This window comes from Bombina bombina, chromosome 1 (assembly GCF_027579735.1).
Source record: "Bombina bombina isolate aBomBom1 chromosome 1, aBomBom1.pri, whole genome shotgun sequence".
In the NCBI taxonomy this organism is placed as follows: domain Eukaryota; kingdom Metazoa; phylum Chordata; class Amphibia; order Anura; family Bombinatoridae; genus Bombina; species Bombina bombina.
Genome location: NC_069499.1, coordinates 6,323,005 through 6,343,756, shown reverse-complemented (window position 1 = coordinate 6,343,756; position 20,752 = coordinate 6,323,005). Strand labels below are relative to the sequence as shown.

General features: G+C 41.7%; 1 protein-coding gene across 1 annotated transcript in view; it reads left to right on the top strand.

The window, feature by feature from the left end:
• Positions 1 to 20,752, top strand: part of KIF26A (kinesin family member 26A) — a 378,483-nt gene that overhangs the window by 199,748 nt on the left and 157,983 nt on the right. Inside the window, 1 exon segment of the mRNA XM_053697080.1 lies at positions 9,489 to 9,637. Coding sequence (XP_053553055.1) covers positions 9,489 to 9,637 — 149 coding nt within the window.

The following is a 20,752-nucleotide window of genomic DNA, read 5'->3' as shown; positions in this document are numbered from 1 at the left end:
CTAACTCACACAGCGCCCTCTATGTGTATAGTGCAGAATTGTACCTCTAACTCACACAGCGCCCTCTATATGTATAGTGCAGAATTGTACCTCTAACCCACACAGCACCCTCTATGTGTATAGTGCAGAATTGTAACTCTAACCCACACAGCACCCTCTATATGTATAGTGCAGAATTGTACCTCTAACCCACACAGCACCATCTATGTGTATAGTGCAGAATTGTACCAATAACCCACACAGCGCCCTCTGTGTATAGTGCAGAATTGTACCTCTAACCCACACAGCACCCTCTATATGTATAGAGCAGAATTGTACCTCTAACTCACACAGCGCCCTCTATATGTATAGTGCAGAATTGTACCTCTAACTCGCACAGCGCCCTCTATATGTATAGTGCAGAATTGTACCTCTAACCCACACAGCACCATCTATGTGTATAGTGCAGAATTGTACCTCTAACCCACACAGCACCCTCTATATGTATAGTGCAGAATTGTACCTCTAACTCACACAGCACCATCTATGTGTATAGTGCAGAATTGTACCTCTAACCCACACAGCACCATCTATGTGTATAGTGCAGAATTGTACCTCTAACCCACACAGCACCCTCTATATGTATAGTGCAGAATTGTACCTCTAACCCACACAGCACCCTCTATATGTATAGTGCAGAATTGTACCTCTAACCCACACAGCACCATCTATGTGTATAGTGCAGAATTGTACCTCTAACCCACACAGCACCCTCTATATGTATAGTGCAGAATTGTACCTGTAACTCACACAGCACCCTCTATATGTATAGTACAGAATTGTACCTCTAACTCACACAGCACCATCTATGTGTATAGTGCAGAATTGTACCTGTAACTCACACAGCACCCTCTATATGTATAGTGCAGAATTGAACCTCTAACCCACACAGCACCCTCTATATGTATAGTACAGAATTGTACCTCTAACTCACACAGCGCCCTCTATATGTATAGTGCAGAATTGTACCTCTAACCCACACAGCACCATCTATGTGTATAGTGCAGAATTGTACCTGTAACTCACACAGCACCCTCTATATGTATAGTGCAGAATTGTACCTCTAACTCACACAGCACCCTCTATATGTATAGTACAGAATTGTACCTGTAACCCACACAGCACCCTCTATATGTATAGTACAGAATTGTACCTGTAACCCACACAGCACCCTCTATATGTATAGTACAGAATTGTACCTCTAACTCACACAGAGCCCTCTATATGTATAGTGCAGAATTGTACCTCTAACCCACACAGCACCCTCTATATGTATAGTGCAGAATTGTACCTCTAACTCACACAGCACCCTCTATGTGTATAGTGCAGAATTGTACCTCTAACTCACACAGCACCCTCTATATGTATAGTGCAGAATTGTACCTCTAACTCACACAGCGCCCTCTATATGTATAGTGCAGAATTGTACCTTGTGCCAACACACACAGCGCCCTCTATGTGTATAGTGCAGAATTGTACCTCTAACCCACACAGCACCATCTATGTGTATAGTGCAGAATTGTACCTCTAACCCACACAGCACCATCTATGTGTATAGTGCAGAATTGTACCTCTAACTCACACAGCACCCTCTATATGTATAGTGCAGAATTGTACCTCTAACTCACACAGCGCCCTCTATATGTATAGTGCAGAATTGTACCTTGTGCCAACACACACAGCGCCCTCTATATGTATAGTGCAGAATTGTACCTCTAACCCACACAGCACCATCTATGTGTATAGTGCAGAATTGTACCTCTAACCCACACAGCACCATCTATGTGTATAGTGCAGAATTGTACCTCTAACCCACACAGCACCCTCTATATGTATAGTGCAGAATTGTACCTCTAACCCACACAGCACCATCTATGTGTATAGTGCAGAATTGTACCTCTAACCCACACAGCACCCTCTATATGTATAGTGCAGAATTGTACCTCTAACTCACACAGCGCCCTCTATATGTATAGTGCAGAATTGTACCTCTAACCCACACAGCACCATCTATGTGTATAGTGCAGAATTGTACCTCTAACCCACACGACACCCTCTATGTGTATAGTGCAGAATTGTACCTGTAACTCACACAGCACCCTCTATATGTATAGTGCAGAATTGTACCTCTAACTCACACAGCACCCTCTATATGTATAGTACAGAATTGTACCTCTAACCCACACAGCACCCTCTATATGTATAGTGCAGAATTGTACCTGTAACCCACACAGCACCCTCTATATGTATAGTACAGAATTGTACCTCTAACTCACACAGCGCCCTCTATATGTATAGTGCAGAATTGTACCTCTAACCCACACAGCACCCTCTATATGTATAGTGCAGAATTGTACCTCTAACTCACACAGCACCCTCTATATGTATAGTGCAGAATTGTACCTCTAACTCACACAGCACCCTCTATGTGTATAGTGCAGAATTGTACCTCTAACTCACACAGCACCCTCTATATGTATAGTGCAGAATTGTACCTCTAACTCACACAGCGCCCTCTATATGTATAGTGCAGAATTGTACCTCTAACCCACACAGCACCCTCTATATGTATAGTGCAGAATTGTACCTCTAACTCACACAGCACCCTCTATGTGTATAGTGCAGAATTGTACCTCTAACTCACACAGCACCCTCTATATGTATAGTGCAGAATTGTACCTCTAACTCACACAGCGCCCTCTATATGTATAGTGCAGAATTGTACCTTGTGCCAACACACACAGCGCCCTCTATATGTATAGTGCAGAATCGTACCTGTAACCCACACAGCACCCTCTATATGTATAGAGCAGAATTGTACCTGTAACTCTCACAGCACCCTCTATATGTATAGTACAGAATTGTACCTCTAACTCACACAGCACCCTCTATGTGTATAGTGCGGAATTGTACCTTGTGCCAACACACACAGCGCCCTCTATGTGTATAGTGCAGAATTGTACCTCTAACTCACACAGCACCCTCTATGTGTATAGTGCAGAATTGTACCTCTAACTCACACAGCGCCCTCTATATGTATAGTGCAGAATTGTACCTCTAACCCACACAGCACCCTCTATCTGTATAGTGCAGAATTGTACCTCTAACCCACACAGCACCCTCTATATGTATAGTACAGAATTGTACCTCTAACTCACACAGCGCCATCTATGTGTATAGTACAGAATTGTACCTCTAACTCACACAGCGCCCTCTATGTGTATAGTGCAGAATTGAACCTCTAACCCACACAGCACCCTCTATGTGTATAGTGCAGAATTGTACCTGTAACTCACACAGCACCCTCTATATGTATAGTGCAGAATTGTACCTCTAACTCACACAGCACCCTCTATATGTATAGTACAGAATTGTACCTGTAACCCACACAGCACCCTCTATATGTATAGTACAGAATTGTACCTGTAACCCACACAGCACCCTCTATATGTATAGTACAGAATTGTACCTCTAACTCACACAGAGCCCTCTATATGTATAGTGCAGAATTGTACCTCTAACCCACACAGCACCCTCTATATGTATAGTGCAGAATTGTACCTCTAACTCACACAGCACCCTCTATGTGTATAGTGCAGAATTGTACCTCTAACTCACACAGCACCCTCTATATGTATAGTGCAGAATTGTACCTCTAACTCACACAGCGCCCTCTATATGTATAGTGCAGAATTGTACCTTGTGCCAACACACACAGCGCCCTCTATGTGTATAGTGCAGAATTGTACCTCTAACCCACACAGCACCATCTATGTGTATAGTGCAGAATTGTACCTCTAACCCACACAGCACCATCTATGTGTATAGTGCAGAATTGTACCTCTAACTCACACAGCACCCTCTATATGTATAGTGCAGAATTGTACCTCTAACTCACACAGCGCCCTCTATATGTATAGTGCAGAATTGTACCTTGTGCCAACACACACAGCGCCCTCTATATGTATAGTGCAGAATTGTACCTCTAACCCACACAGCACCATCTATGTGTATAGTGCAGAATTGTACCTCTAACCCACACAGCACCATCTATGTGTATAGTGCAGAATTGTACCTCTAACCCACACAGCACCCTCTATATGTATAGTGCAGAATTGTACCTCTAACCCACACAGCACCATCTATGTGTATAGTGCAGAATTGTACCTCTAACCCACACAGCACCCTCTATATGTATAGTGCAGAATTGTACCTCTAACTCACACAGCGCCCTCTATATGTATAGTGCAGAATTGTACCTCTAACCCACACAGCACCATCTATGTGTATAGTGCAGAATTGTACCTGTAACTCACACAGCACCCTCTATATGTATAGTGCAGAATTGTACCTCTAACTCACACAGCACCCTCTATATGTATAGTACAGAATTGTACCTCTAACCCACACAGCACCCTCTATATGTATAGTGCAGAATTGTACCTGTAACCCACACAGCACCCTCTATATGTATAGTACAGAATTGTACCTCTAACTCACACAGCGCCCTCTATATGTATAGTGCAGAATTGTACCTCTAACCCACACAGCACCCTCTATATGTATAGTGCAGAATTGTACCTCTAACTCACACAGCACCCTCTATATGTATAGTGCAGAATTGTACCTCTAACTCACACAGCACCCTCTATGTGTATAGTGCAGAATTGTACCTCTAACTCACACAGCACCCTCTATATGTATAGTGCAGAATTGTACCTCTAACTCACACAGCGCCCTCTATATGTATAGTGCAGAATTGTACCTCTAACCCACACAGCACCCTCTATATGTATAGTGCAGAATTGTACCTCTAACTCACACAGCACCCTCTATGTGTATAGTGCAGAATTGTACCTCTAACTCACACAGCACCCTCTATATGTATAGTGCAGAATTGTACCTCTAACTCACACAGCGCCCTCTATATGTATAGTGCAGAATTGTACCTTGTGCCAACACACACAGCGCCCTCTATGTGTATAGTGCAGAATTGTACCTCTAACTCACACAGCGCCCTCTATATGTATAGTACAGAATTGTACCTCTAACTCACACAGCGCCCTCTATATGTATAGTGCAGAATCGTACCTGTAACCCACACAGCACCCTCTATATGTATAGAGCAGAATTGTACCTGTAACTCTCACAGCACCCTCTATATGTATAGTACAGAATTGTACCTCTAACTCACACAGCACCCTCTATGTGTATAGTGCGGAATTGTACCTTGTGCCAACACACACAGCGCCCTCTATGTGTATAGTGCAGAATTGTACCTCTAACTCACACAGCACCCTCTATGTGTATAGTGCAGAATTGTACCTCTAACTCACACAGCGCCCTCTATATGTATAGTGCAGAATTGTACCTCTAACCCACACAGCACCCTCTATCTGTATAGTGCAGAATTGTACCTCTAACCCACACAGCACCCTCTATATGTATAGTACAGAATTGTACCTCTAACTCACACAGCGCCATCTATGTGTATAGTACAGAATTGTACCTCTAACTCACACAGCGCCCTCTATGTGTATAGTGCAGAATTGAACCTCTAACCCACACAGCACCCTCTATGTGTATAGTGCAGAATTGTACTTCTAACCCACACAGCACCCTCTATGTGTATAGTACAGAATTGTACCTCTAACTCACACAGCGCCCTCTATATGTATAGTGCAGAATTGTACCTCTAACTCACACAGCACCCTCTATATGTATAGTGCAGAATTGTACCTCTAACTCACACAGCACCCTCTATTTGTATAGTGCAGAATTGTACCTCTAACCCACACAGCACCCTCTATGTGTATAGTGCAGAATTGTACCTCTAACCCACACAGCACCCTCTGTGTATAGTACAGAATTGTACCTCTAACCCACACAGCACCCTCTATATGTATAGTGCAGAATTGTACCTCTAACTCACACAGTACCCTCTATATGTATAGTGCAGAATTGTACCTCTAACTCACACAGCACCCTCTATGTGTATAGTGCAGAATTGTACCTCTAACTCACACAGCACCCTCTATATGTATAGTGCAGAATTGTACCTCTAACCCACACAGCACCCTCTATATGTATAGTGCAGAATTGTACCTCTAACTCACACAGCACCCTCTATATGTATAGTGCAGAATTGTACCTCTAACCCACACAGCATCCTCTATATGTATAGTACAGAATTGTACCTCTAACCCACACAGCACCCTCTATATGTATAGTGCAGAATTGTACCTCTAACTCACACAGCACCCTCTATATGTATAGTGCAGAATTGTACCTCTAACCCACACAGCATCCTCTATGTGTATAGTGCAGAATTGTACCTCTAACTCACACAGCACCCTCTATTTGTATAGGGCATAATTGTACCTCTAACTCACACAGCGCCCTCTATGTGTATAGTGCAGAATTGTACCTCTAACCCACACAGCACCCTCTATGTGTATAGGGCATAATTGTACCTCTAACCCACACAGCACCCTCTATGTGTATAGTGCAGAATTGTACCTCTAACTCACACAGCGCCCTCTATATGTATAGTGCAGAATTGTACCTCTAACTCACACAGTGCCCTCTATATGTATAGTACAGAATTGTACCTCTAACTCACACAGCGCCCTCTATGTGTATAGTACAGAATTGTACCTCTAACTCACACAGCGCCCTCTATGTGTATAGTGCAGAATTGTACCTCTAACTCACACAGCGCCCTCTATATGTATAGTGCAGAATTGTACCTCTAACTCACACAGCACCCTCTATATGTATAGTACAGAATTGTACCTCTAACCCACACAGCACCCTCTATATGTATAGTACAGAATTGTACCTCTAACCCACACAGCACCCTCTGTGTGTATAGTGCAGAATTATACCTCGCGCCAACACACACAGCTCCCTCTATGTGTATAGTGCAGAATTGTACCTCTAACCCACACGGCACCCTCTATGTGTATAGTGCAGAATTGTACCTCTAACCCACACAGCGCCCTCTGTGTATAGTGCAGAATTGTACCTCTAACCCACACAGCACCCTCTATGTGTATAGTGCAGAATTGTACCTCTAACCCACACAGCACCCTCTATGTGTATAATGCAGAATTGTACCTCTAACCCACACAGCAACCTCTGTGTATAGTGCACAATTGTACCTCTAACTCACACAGCACCCTCTATAAGTATATTGCAGAATTGTACCTGTAACTCACACAGCACCCTCTATATGTATAGTGCAGAATTGTAGCTGTAACTCACACAGCACCCTCTGTGTATAGTGCAGAATGGTACCTCTAACCCACACAACACCCTCTATATGTATAGTGCAGAATTGTACCTCTAACCCACACAGCACCCTCTATGTGTATAGTGCAGAATTGTACCTCTAACCCACACAGCACCCTCTATATGTATAGGGCATAATTGTACCTCTATATCACACAGCACCATCTATGTGTATAGTGCAGAATTGTACCTCTAACCCACACAACACCCTCTATATGTATAGTGCAGAATTGTACCTCTAACCCACACAGCACCCTCTATATGTATAGTGCAGAATTGTACCTCTAACCCACACAGCACCCTCTATATGTATAGTGCAGAATTGTACCTCTAACTCACACAGCACCCTCTATTTGTATAGGGCATAATTGTACCTCTAACCCACACAACACCCTCTATATGTATAGTGCAGAATTGTACCTCTAACCCACACAGCACCCTCTATATGTATAGTGCAGAATTGTACCTCTAACCCACACAGCACTCTCTATGTGTATAGTGCAGAATTGTACCTCTAACTCACACAGCACCCTCTATTTGTATAGGGCATAATTGTACCTCTAACTCACACAGCACCCTCTATATGTATAGTGCAGAATTGTACCTGTAACTCACACAGCACCCTCTATATGTATAGTGCAGAATTGTACCTCTAACTCACACAGCGCCCTCTATGTGTATAGTGCAGAATTGTACCTCTAACTCACACAGCACCCTCTATATGTATAGTGCAGAATTGTGCCTCTAACTCACACAGCACCCTCTATGTGTATAGTGCAGAATTGTACCTCTAACCCACACAGCACCCTCTATGTGTATAGTGCAGAATTGTACCTCTAACCCACACAGCACCCTCTATGTGTATAGTGCAGAATTGTACCTGTAACTCACACAGCACCCTCTATATGTATAGTGCAGAATTGTACCTCTAACTCACACAGCACCCTCTATATGTATAGTGCAGAATTGTACCTCTAACTCACACAGCACCCTCTATATGTATAGTGCAGAATTGTACCTCACGCCAATCCACACAGCACCCTCTATATGTATAGTGCAGAATTGTACCTGTAACTCACACAGCACCCTCTATATGTATAGTGCAGAATTGTACCTCTAACCCACACAGCACCCTCTATGTGTATAGTGCAGAATTGTACCTCTAACTCACACAGCACCTTCTATGTGTATAGTGCAGAATTGTACCTCTAACCCACACAGCACCCTCTATATGTATAGTGCAGAATTGTACCTCTAACCCACACAGCACCCTCTATATGTATAGTGCAGAATTGTACCTCTAACCCACACAGCACCCTCTATTTGTATAGGGCATAATTGTACCTCTAACTCACACAGCGCCCTCTATATGTATAGTGCAGAATTGTACCTCACGCCAATCCACACAGCACCCTCTATATGTATAGTGCAGAATTGTACCTGTAACTCACACAGCACCCTCTATATGTATAGTGCAGAATTGTACCTCTAACTCACACAGCACCCTCTATGTGTATAGTGCAGAATTGTACCTCTAACTCACACAGCACCCTCTATGTGTATAGTACAGAATTGTACCTCTAACCCACACAGCACCCTCTATGTGTATAGTGCAGAATTGTACCTCTAACTCACACAGCACCTTCTATGTGTATAGTGCAGAATTGTACCTGTAACTCACACAGCACCCTCTATATGTATAGTGCAGAATTGTACCTCTAACTCACACAGCACCCTCTATATGTATAGTGCAGAATTGTACCTCTAACTCACACAACACCCTCTATATGTATAGTGCAGAATTGTACCTCTAACTCACACAGCACCCTCTAACTCACACAGCACCCTCTATATGTATAGTGCAGAATTGTACCTCTAACCCACATTTACTTTATCTGCCCACCCGCTGTACCCATGTATGTAGCGGGCACCCATGCAATAAGGTTACCAGCCGCACATGAGCTACTGATGAGCAATAGGCACTGACAGTGAAAACCGATTCTGATATTGAGTTCTACAAAGCAGAAAATCTGTCAGAGCTGTGAGATTTGTGTTTGTTCTATAGCACAACAAAATGAGGCGGCCTGTCCGGCTGCATTATGTGTCCTTCTGCGGCATTCACATGGCTAACACTAACTCCTTCTGTTTGTTTATAGCCCGATGCTCCAGAGGGGGGGAGGGAGAACCGAAGTAACGATACTTCCTACGGCCAGAGCTCCACTGAACAGACCGTAGCTGCAACCTCTCTAGTGTCGCCAGCCGGGGTGTCCTCTGGAACTTCAGCTGCAGCGTCCTTCTTCATCAGGTAAAACTTCAGGTGACAATTACACGTGCATTAGAATACCACAGGTGACAATCACATGTGCATGAGAAAACCACAAGTGATAATTACACGGGCATGAGAAAACCTCTGGTGACAATTACACGTGCATGAGGAAACTACGTGTCACAATTACACGTACACAAGAAAACCACAGGTGACAATTACACGTGCATGAGGAAAACACAGGGGACAATCACATGTGCATGAGAAAACCACAGGTGACAATTACACGTGCATGAGGAAAACACAGGGGACAATCACATGTGCATGAGAAAACCACAAGTGATAATTGCACGTGCATGGGAAAACCTCTGGGGACAATTACACGTGCATGAGGAAACTACATGTCACAATTACACGTACACAAGAAAACCTCTGGTGACAATTACACGTGCATGAGGAAACTACATGTCACAATTACACGTACACAAGAAAACCACAGGTGACAATTACACGTGCATGAGGAAAACACAGGGGACAATCACATGTGCATGAGAAAACCACAGGTGACAATTACACGTGCATGAGGAAAACACAGGGGACAATCACATGTGCATGAGAAAACCACAAGTGATAATTGCACGTGCATGGGAAAACCTCTGGGGACAATTACACGTGCATGAGGAAACTACATGTCACAATTACACGTACATGAGAAAAACACTGGTGACAATTACACGTGCATGAGGAAAACACTGGGGACAATTACACGTGCATGAGAAAAACATTGGTGACAAATACACGTGCATGAGAAAACCTCTGGTGACAATTACACGTGCATGAGGAAACTACATGTCACAATTACACGTACACAAGAAAACCACAGGTGACAATTACACTTGCATGAGAAAAACACAGGGGAGAATCACATGTGAATGAGAAAACCACTGGTGACAATTACACGTACATGAGGAAACTACATGTCACAATTACACGTACATGAGAAAACCACAGGTGACAATTACACGTACATGAGAGAAACACTGGTGACAATTACACGTGCATGAGAAAAACACTGGGGACAATTACACGTACATGAGAAAAACACAGGTGACAATTACACGTGCATGAGAAAAACACTGGTGACAATTGCACGTGCATGAGAAAACTACATGTGACAATTACACGTGCATTAGAAAACTGCATGTGACAATTAGCCATGCATGACAAAACTACATGTGACAATTAGCCATACATGACAAATCTACATGTGACAATTACACATACATGACAAAACTACATGTGACAATTACACATACATGACAAAACTACATGTAACAATTACACATACATGACAAAACTACATGTGACAATTACACATGCATGACAAAACTACATGTAACAATTACACCTGCATGACAAAACTACATGTGACAATTACCCATACATGACAAAACTACATGTGACAATTACACATACATGACAAAACTACATGTGACAATTACACCTGCATGACAAAACTACATGTAACAATTACACATACATGACAAAACTACATGTGACAATTACACCTGCATGACAAAACTACATGTAACAATTACACATACATGACAAAACTACATGTGACAATTACACATGCATGACAAAACTACATGTAACAATTACACATACATGACAAAACTACATGTGACAATTACACATGCATGACAAAACTACATGTAACAATTACACCTGCATGACAAAACTACATGTGACAATTACCCATACATGACAAAACTACATGTGACAATTACACATACATGACAAAACTACATGTGACAATTACCCATACATGACACAACTACATGTGTATCATGAAGCAGTACTTGTGCTCCGCTAGCTGAGGGATTTATTCATGGCAGCCAGTAGATTGTTTCACTGCTATTGACAATCGCCTAGATTACGAGTTTTGCACTAAACAGGGTACGAAAATAACGCCAAAAAATTGCGTTATTTCACTCTCCATATCGCTGCGTTATGGTGCATTAAGTTCCATACCACATAAAATCCAAGGACTGTGTTTACGTGCACGCTTTCCCCCATAGACATCAATGGGGAGAGATTGTTAGATTAAAAACTAAAACCTAAAGTGCGGAATGGCGATCGCCGTAACGCAACCCCATTGATGTCTATGAGCAAAAGAAAGTTACATTTAAACCTAACACCCTAACATAAACCCCTAGTCTAAACAACCCTAATCCGCCGCTCCCCGACATTGCCAACACTAAATAAAATCTATTAACCCCTAATCCGCCGCTCCCCGACATTGCCAACACTAAATAAAAGCTATTAACCCCTAATCCGCCGCTCCCCGACATTGCCAACACTAAATAAAAGCTATTAACCCCTAATCCGCCGCTCCCCGACATCGCCAACACTAATAAAAGCTATTAACCCCTAATCCGCCACTCCCCGACATCGCCGACACCTAAATAAACCTATTAACCCCTAAACCGCCAGGCCCCCACATCGCAAAACTCTAAATTAAACTATTAACCCCTAAACCTAACTCCCTCTAACTTTAAATTAAAATTACAATATAACTATCTTAAAATAAATAAAAACTTACCTGTGAAATAAAAAAAAAAATAAGTTTAAACTATAAATTTACCTAACATTACTATTCTAATAAAATAAAAAAACTACTAATTAAAAAATCTAAATTACAAATTTTAAAAAAACTAATACTACTAAAAAATTTAAAAAATCTAAAATTACCAAAAAAATAAACACTAAATTACGAAAAATATAAAAACACTAAGATTACAAAAAGTAATAAACAAAATGATCAAAAATAAAAACAATTACACCTAATATAATAGCCCTATAAAAATAATAAAAAAGCCCCCCAAAATAAAAACACCCCTAACCTACAATAAACTACTAATAGCCCTCAAAAGGGACTTTTGTAGGGAATTGCCCTAAGTTAAACAGTTCTTTTACCTGTAAATAAAAAATATAAAGTCCCCCCAACAGTAAAAAAACCTAAGCTACCCATTGCCCCTAAAGGGGCATTTGTATGGGCATTCAGTGTTTTATTTTTTGTAATTTTAATTTTTTTTTTAATTTTTTAGTAGTAATAGGGTTTTTTAAAATTTGTAATTTATATTTTTTAATTGGTAGTTTTTTTATTTTATTAGAATAGTAATGTTAGGTTAGTTTATAGTTTAAATGTAGTTTTTTTTTTATCTCACAGGTAAGTGTGTATTTATTTTAAGATAGTTATATTGTAATTTAAAGTTAGGGGGGTGTTAGGTTTAGGGGTTAATAATTTTAATATAGTCTTTTGCGATGTAGGGGGCCGGCAGTTTAGGGATTAATAGGTTTATTTAGTGGCGGCGATGTGGGGGGCCGGAGGTTTAGGGGTTAATAGGTTTATTTAGTGTCGGGGAGCGGTGGAATAGGGGTTAATAATTAATTAATAGGGGTTAATAATTATATTTAGTGTTGGGGAGTGGTGGATTAGGGGTTAATAGGTTTATTTAATAGTCGCGATGTGGGTGGGAGGCAGATTAGGGGTTGGTTAATAGGTAGTTTATGGGAGTTAGTGTACTTTGTAACTGTTTAGTTATGAGTTTTGTGATACATTTTGTTACACAAAATCCATAGCCACGGGTCTCAGATGGCGATATGGATCGTGTCGGTATAGGCTGTAGCGCAAGCATTTTAGCCTGAACGCACAAACTTTAATACGGTGCTATGGAAAATCATGCACTCTAACGTCTTTTTTTGAGTGCGGAATGGACGTTGCACTACAGGCTAAAATGATTGTGGGGTAGCTATACCGCCGCAACTCGTAATATACGTTCCTGGCCATTGTGGTACCGCAAAACTCATAATCTATCCGAATGTTTTGTTTGTTATTACTGTGTCACATTGCAGGGGGTATATAAAGATTAGGAGTTAAACCTCAGTGACCCTATAACCAGATTTCCCTATAAACAATCTGTGGCTGTGTGAGAGCGGCTATACCTCGCTGCAATACTGACCGATTCAGGACACATACTGCTTTCTAATTCAGGCTGGTTATGAGCTAAACTTGCTGATGATCTATTAATGAATAATAATGTTGCACATAAGGTGCCCATATCAGGCCCAGTGACCGTGTGACTACAAAGGGACAGCTTGTCATTTCCCTGCGCACTGATCACACTGTGACTGAGCATATCATTACGGTATTTGAGTAATATGTTTCCCATAAATCTCTCAGATATATGCAGCAATGCTAACACACTCACTAAATGGCTAATACGTTGTGCTCACAGCATCCCAGTCACCAATTAGTGCCACAGCGGCTGCAAATGATAAAGGCTGAACCCTCCCAGGGGCTCGCGGTCAGCGCAGGTGTCTGTCTTTTATACAAAACCAATTGAGTATGGGAGACGCTGTTTGTAGATATTTATGTAGGTTATCCAGAAATCATTCCTGGTGCAGCCAAATGACTTTAGTGGGTCTCTGCAGTAGCTACAATAAAATGTCACATGTTCCTAAAAAACTACATTTGTGACAGAAACAGGCAGTGACATTGTAACGAAGCAGATATTTGTCATTATCAAATCTATTTTATTACCGAGTATGTCTGGCAGTTATCTGTTACACAATGAAATGAAAAAGCTCCACAGCACAAAGAAATTCAGCTCACTTTATTCCAGAGTGTGAATCCAACAGACAGCAACGTTTCGGGCTCTTAACCCTTACTCATGCTACAATCAGACTCTTGACCTTCTCATGTAACCATGGAAACTAACCGAACAAACTAGATTTTAAATAATTATTTAATGATACTACTAATACCCCGCTATTGCTCTAGTAATGGTCTTTGTGCTTATTTTTTTTATTGTAAAATGTTACAAACGTGATATGACACAGCAGAGGGAAGGTGTAGTGTAGTGAAGTGTGTGATTTGTTAGTAACCTGACAGTGATGTGACACAGCAGAGGGCTAGTGTAGTGTGTGTGATTTGTTAGTAACCTGACAGTGATATGACACAGCAGAGGGCAGGTGTAGTGTAGTGAAGTGTGTGATTTGTTAGTAACCTGACAGTGATGTGACACAGCAGAGGGCTAGTGTAGTGTGTGTGATTTGTTAGTAACCTGACAGTGATATGACACAGCAGAGGGCAGGTGTAGTGTAGTGTGATTTGTTAGTAACCTGACAGTGATATGACACAGTAGAGGGCAGATGTAGTGTAGTGTGTGTGATTTGTTAGTAACCTGACAGTGATATGACACAGCAGAGGGCAGGTGTAGTGTAGTGTGTGTGATTTGTTAGTAACCTGACAGTGATATGACACAGCAGAGGGCAGGTGTAGTGTAGTGTGATTTGTTAGTAACCTGACAGTGATATGACACAGCAGAGGGCAGGTGTAGTGTAGTGTGATTTGTTAGTAACCTGACAGTGATGTGACACAGCAGAGGGCAGATGTAGTGTAGTGTGTGTGATTTGTTAGTAACCTTACAGTGATATGACACAGCAGAGGGCAGGTGTAGTGTAGTGTGTGTGATTTGTTAGTAACCTGACAGTGATATGACACAGCATAGGGCAGGTGTAGTGTAGTGTGTGTTATTTGTTAGTAACCTGACAGTGATGTGACACAGCAGAGGGCAGTTATAGTATAGTGTAGTGTGTGTGATTTGTTAGTAACCTGACAGTGATGTGACACAGCAGAGGGCAGGTATAGTATAGTGTAGTGTGTATGATTTGTTAGTAACCTGACATTGATGTGACACAGCAGAGGGCAGGTGTAGTGTAGTGTGATTTGTTAGTAACCTGACAGTGATGTGACACAGCAGAGGGCAGGTATAGTATAGTGTAGTGTGTATGATTTGTTAGTAACCTGACATTGATGTGACACAGCAGAGGGCAGGTATAGTGTAGTGTATGATTTGTTAGTAACCTGACGGTGATATGACACAGCAGAAGGCAGGTGTAGTGTAGTGTGTGTGATTTGTTAGTAACCTGACAATGATATGACACAGCAGAGGGCAGGTGTAGTGTAGTGTGATTTGTTAGTAACCTGACAGTGATATGACACAGCAGAGGGCAGGTGTAGTGTAGTGTGTGTGATTTGTTAGTAACCTGACAGTGATGTGACACAGTAGAGGGCAGGTGTAGTGTAGTGTGTGTGATTTGTTAGTAACCTGACAGTGATATGACACAGCATAGGGCAGGTGTAGTGTAGTGTGTGTGATTTGTTAGTAACCTTACAGTGATGTGGCACAGCAGAGGGCAGGTGTAGTGCAGTGTGTGATTTGTTAGTAACCTGACAGTGATGTGACACAGCAGAAGGCAGGTGTAGTGTAGTGTGTGTGATTTGTTAGTAACCTGACGGTGACAGGTGAGTATCTATTTTATCAGACATGGGACAGGTGGGTTTCCTGTTTAGTTGACATGGGACAGGTGATTATCTAGTTTATCAGACACAGGATAGGATGGGTTTGCTGTTTAGTTGACATGGGACAGGTGATTATCTAGTTTATCAGACACAGGATAGGATGGGTTTGCTGTTTAGTTGACATGGGACAGGTGATTATCTAGTTTATCAGACACAGGATAGGATGGTTTGCTGTTTAGTTGACATGGGACAGGTGAGTATCTAGTTTATCAGACACAGGATAGGATGGTTTGCTGTTTAGTTGACATGGGACAGGTGAGTATCTAGTTTATCAGACACAGGATAGGATGGTTTGCTGTTTAGTTGACATGGGACAGGTGAGTATCTAGTTTATCAGACACAGGATAGGATGGTTTGCTGTTTAGTTGACATGGGACAGGTGATTATCTAGTTTATCAGACACAGGATAGGATGGGTTTGCTGTTTAGTTGACATGGGACAGGTGAGTATCTAGTTTATCAGACACAGGTTAGGATGGGTTTGCTGTTTAGTTGATATGGGACAGGTGAGTATCTAGTTTATCAGACACAGGATAGGATGGGTTTGCTGTTTAGTTGACATGGGACAGGTGAGTATCTAGTTTATCAGACACAGGATAGGATGGTTTGCTGTTTAGTTGACATGGGACAGGTGATTATCTAGTTTATCAGACACAGGATAGGATGGGTTTGCTGTTTAGTTGACATGGGACAGGTGAGTATCTAGTTTATCAGACACAGGTTAGGATGGGTTTGCTGTTTAGTTGATATGGGACAGGTGAGTATCTAGTTTATCAGACACAGGATAGGATGGTTTGCTGTTTAGTTGACATGGGACAGGTGATTATCTAGATTATCAGACACAGGATAGGATGGTTTGCTGTTTAGTTGACATGGGACAGGTGATTATCTAGTTTATCAGACACAGGATAGGATGGTTTGCTGTTTAGTTGACATGGGACAGGTGAGTATCTAGTTTATCAGACACAGGATAGGATGGGTTTGCTGTTTAGCTGACATGGGACAGGTGAGTATCTAGTTTATCAGACACAGGATAGGATGGGTTTGCTGTTTAGTTGACATGGGACAGGTGATTATCTAGTTTATCAGACACAGGATAGGATGGGTTTGCTGTTTAGTTGACATGGGACAGGTGAGTATCTAGTTTATCAGACACAGGATAGGATGGGTTTGCTGTTTAGTTGACATGGGACAGGTGAGTATCTAGTTTATCAGACACAGGATAGGATGGTTTGCTGTTTAGTTGACATGGGACAGGTGAGTATCTAGTTTATCAGACACAGGATAGGATGGTTTGCTGTTTAGTTGACATGGGACAGGTGATTATCTAGTTTATCAGACACAGGATAGGATGGTTTGCTGTTTAGTTGACATGGGACAGGTGAGTATCTAGTTTATCAGACACAGGATAGGATGGTTTGCTGTTTAGTTGACATGGGACAGGTGAGTATCTAGTTTATCAGACACAGGATAGGATGGTTTGCTGTTTAGTTGACATGGGACAGGTGATTATCTAGTTTATCAGACACAGGATAGGATGGTTTGCTGTTTAGTTGACATGGGACAGGTGATTATCTAGTTTATCAGACACAGGATAGGATGGTTTGCTGTTTAGTTGACATGGGACAGGTGAGTATCTAGTTTATCAGACACAGGATAGGATGGTTTGCTGTTTAGTTGACATGGGACAGGTGAGTATCTAGTTTATCAGACACAGGATAGGATGGTTTGCTGTTTAGTTGATATGGGACAGGTGAGTATCTAGTTTATCAGACACAGGATAGGATGGTTTGCTGTTTAGTTGACATGGGACAGGTGAGTATCTAGTTTATCAGACACAGGATAGGATGGTTTGCTGTTTAGTTGACATGGGACAGGTGAGTATCTAGTTTATCAGACACAGGATAGGATGGTTTCCTGTTTAGTTGATATGGGACAGGTGATTATCTAGTTTATCAGACACAGGATAGGATGGGTTTGCTGTTTAGTTGATATGGGACAGGTGAGTATCTAGTTTATCAGACACAGGATAGGATGGTTTGCTGTTTAGTTGACATGGGACAGGTGAGTATCTAGTTTATCAGACACAGGATAGGATGGTTTGCTGTTTAGTTGACATGGGACAGGTGAGTATCTAGTTTATCAGACACAGGATAGGATGGTTTGCTGTTTAGTTGATATGGGACAGGTGAGTATCTAGTTTATCAGACACAGGATAGGATGGTTTGCTGTTTAGTTGACATGGGACAGGTGAGTATCTAGTTTATCAGACACAGGATAGGATGGTTTGCTGTTTTAGTTGACATGGGACAGGTGATTATCTAGTTTATCAGACACAGGATAGGATGGTTTGCTGTTTAGTTGACATGGGACAGGTGAGTATCTAGTTTATCAGACACAGGATAGGATGGTTTGCTGTTTAGTTGACATGGGACAGGTGATTATCTAGTTTATCAGACACAGGATAGGATGGTTTGCTGTTTAGTTGACATGGGACAGGTGAGTATCTAGTTTATCAGACACAGGATAGGATGGTTTGCTGTTTAGTTGACATGGGACAGGTGAGTATCTAGTTTATCAGACACAGGATAGGATGGTTTGCTGTTTAGTTGACATGGGACAGGTGATTATCTAGTTTATCAGACACAGGATAGGATGGTTTCCTGTTTAGCTGACATGGGACAGATGAGTATCTAGTTTATCAGACACAGGATAGGATGGTTTGCTGTTTAGTTGATATGGGACAGGTGAGTATCTAGTTTATCAGACACAGGATAGGATGGTTTCCTGTTTAGTTGACATGGGACAGGTGAGTATCTAGTTTATCAGACACAGGATAGGATGGGTTTGCCGTTTAGTTGACATGGGACAGGTGATTATCTAGTTTATCAGACACAGGATAGGATGGTTTGCTGTTTAGTTGACATGGGACAGGTGAGTATCTAGTTTATCAGACACAGGATAGGATGGGTTTGCTGTTTAGTTGACATGGGACAGGTGATTATCTAGTTTATCAGACACAGGATAGGATGGTTTGCTGTTTAGTTGATATGGGACAGGTGAGTATCTAGTTTATCAGACACAGGATAGGATGGTTTGCTGTTTAGTTGACATGGGACAGGTGATTATCTAGTTTATCAGACACAGGATAGGATGGTTTGCTGTTTAGTTGATATGGGACAGGTGAGTATCTAGTTTATCAGACACAGGATAGGATGGTTTGCTGTTTAGTTGACATGGGACAGGTGAGTATCTAGTTTATCAGACACAGGATAGGATGGTTTGCTGTTTAGTTGACATGGGACAGGTGATTATCTAGTTTATCAGACACAGGATAGGATGGTTTGCTGTTTAGTTGATATGGGACAGGTGATTATCTAGTTTATCAGACACAGGATAGGATGGTTTGCTGTTTAGTTGACATGGGACAGGTGATTATCTAGTTTATCAGACACAGGATAGGATGGTTTGCTGTTTAGTTGACATGGGACAGGTGATTATCTAGTTTATCAGACACAGGATAGGATGGTTTGCTGTTTGGTTGACATGGGACAGGTGATTATCTAGTTTATCAGACACAGGATAGGATGGTTTGCTGTTTAGTTTACATGGGACAGGTGATTATCTAGTTTATCAGACACAGGATAGGATGGTTTGCTGTTTAGTTTGATATGGGACAGGTGAGTATCTAGTTTATCAGACACAGGATAGGATGGTTTGCTGTTTAGTTGACATGGGACAGGTGATTATCTAGTTTATCAGACACAGGATAGGATGGTTTGCTGTTTAGTTGACATGGGACAGGTGAGTATCTAGTTTATCAGACACAGGATAGGATGGTTTGCTGTTTAGTTGACATGGGACAGGTGAGTATCTAGTTTATCAGACACAGGATAGGATGGTTTGCTGTTTAGCGTTGATATGGGACAGGTGAGTATCTAGTTTATCAGACACAGGATAGGATGGTTTGCTGTTTAGTTGACATGGGACAGGTGAGTATCTAGTTTATCAGACACAGGATAGGATGGTTTGCTGTTCTAGTTGACATGGGACAGGTGAGTATCTAGTTTACTCAGACACAGGATAGGATGGTTTGCCTGTTTAGTTGGAATGGGACAGGTGATTATCTAGTTTATCAGACACAGGATAGGATGGTTTTGCTGTTTAGTTGATATGGGACAGGTGATCTATTCTAGTTTATCCAGAACCAGGATAGGATGGGTTTGTGTTTAGTTGACATGGGACAGGTGATTAATCTAGTTTATCAGACACAGGATAGGATGGTTTGCTGTTTAGTTGACATGGGACAGGTGAGTATCTAGTTTATCAGACACAGGATAGGATGGTTTGCTGTTCTAGTTGAAATGGGACAGGTGAGTATCCTAGTTTATCAGCACACAGGATAGGATGGTTTGCTGTTTAGGTTGAACAATGGACAGGTGAGTATCTAGTTTATCAGACCAGGATAGGATGGTTTGCTGTATTAGTTGATATGGGACAGGTGAGTATCTAGTTTATCAGACACAGGATAGAGATGGTTTGCTGTTTAGTTGTTGACATGGTGACAGGTGAGTATCTAGTTTATCAGACACAGGATAGGATGGTTTGCTGTTTAGTTGACATGGGACAGAGTGATTATCTAGTTTATCAGACACAGGATAGGATGGGTTGCTGTTTAGTTTACATGGGAAGTGAGCTTATCTAGTTTATCAGACACAGGGATAG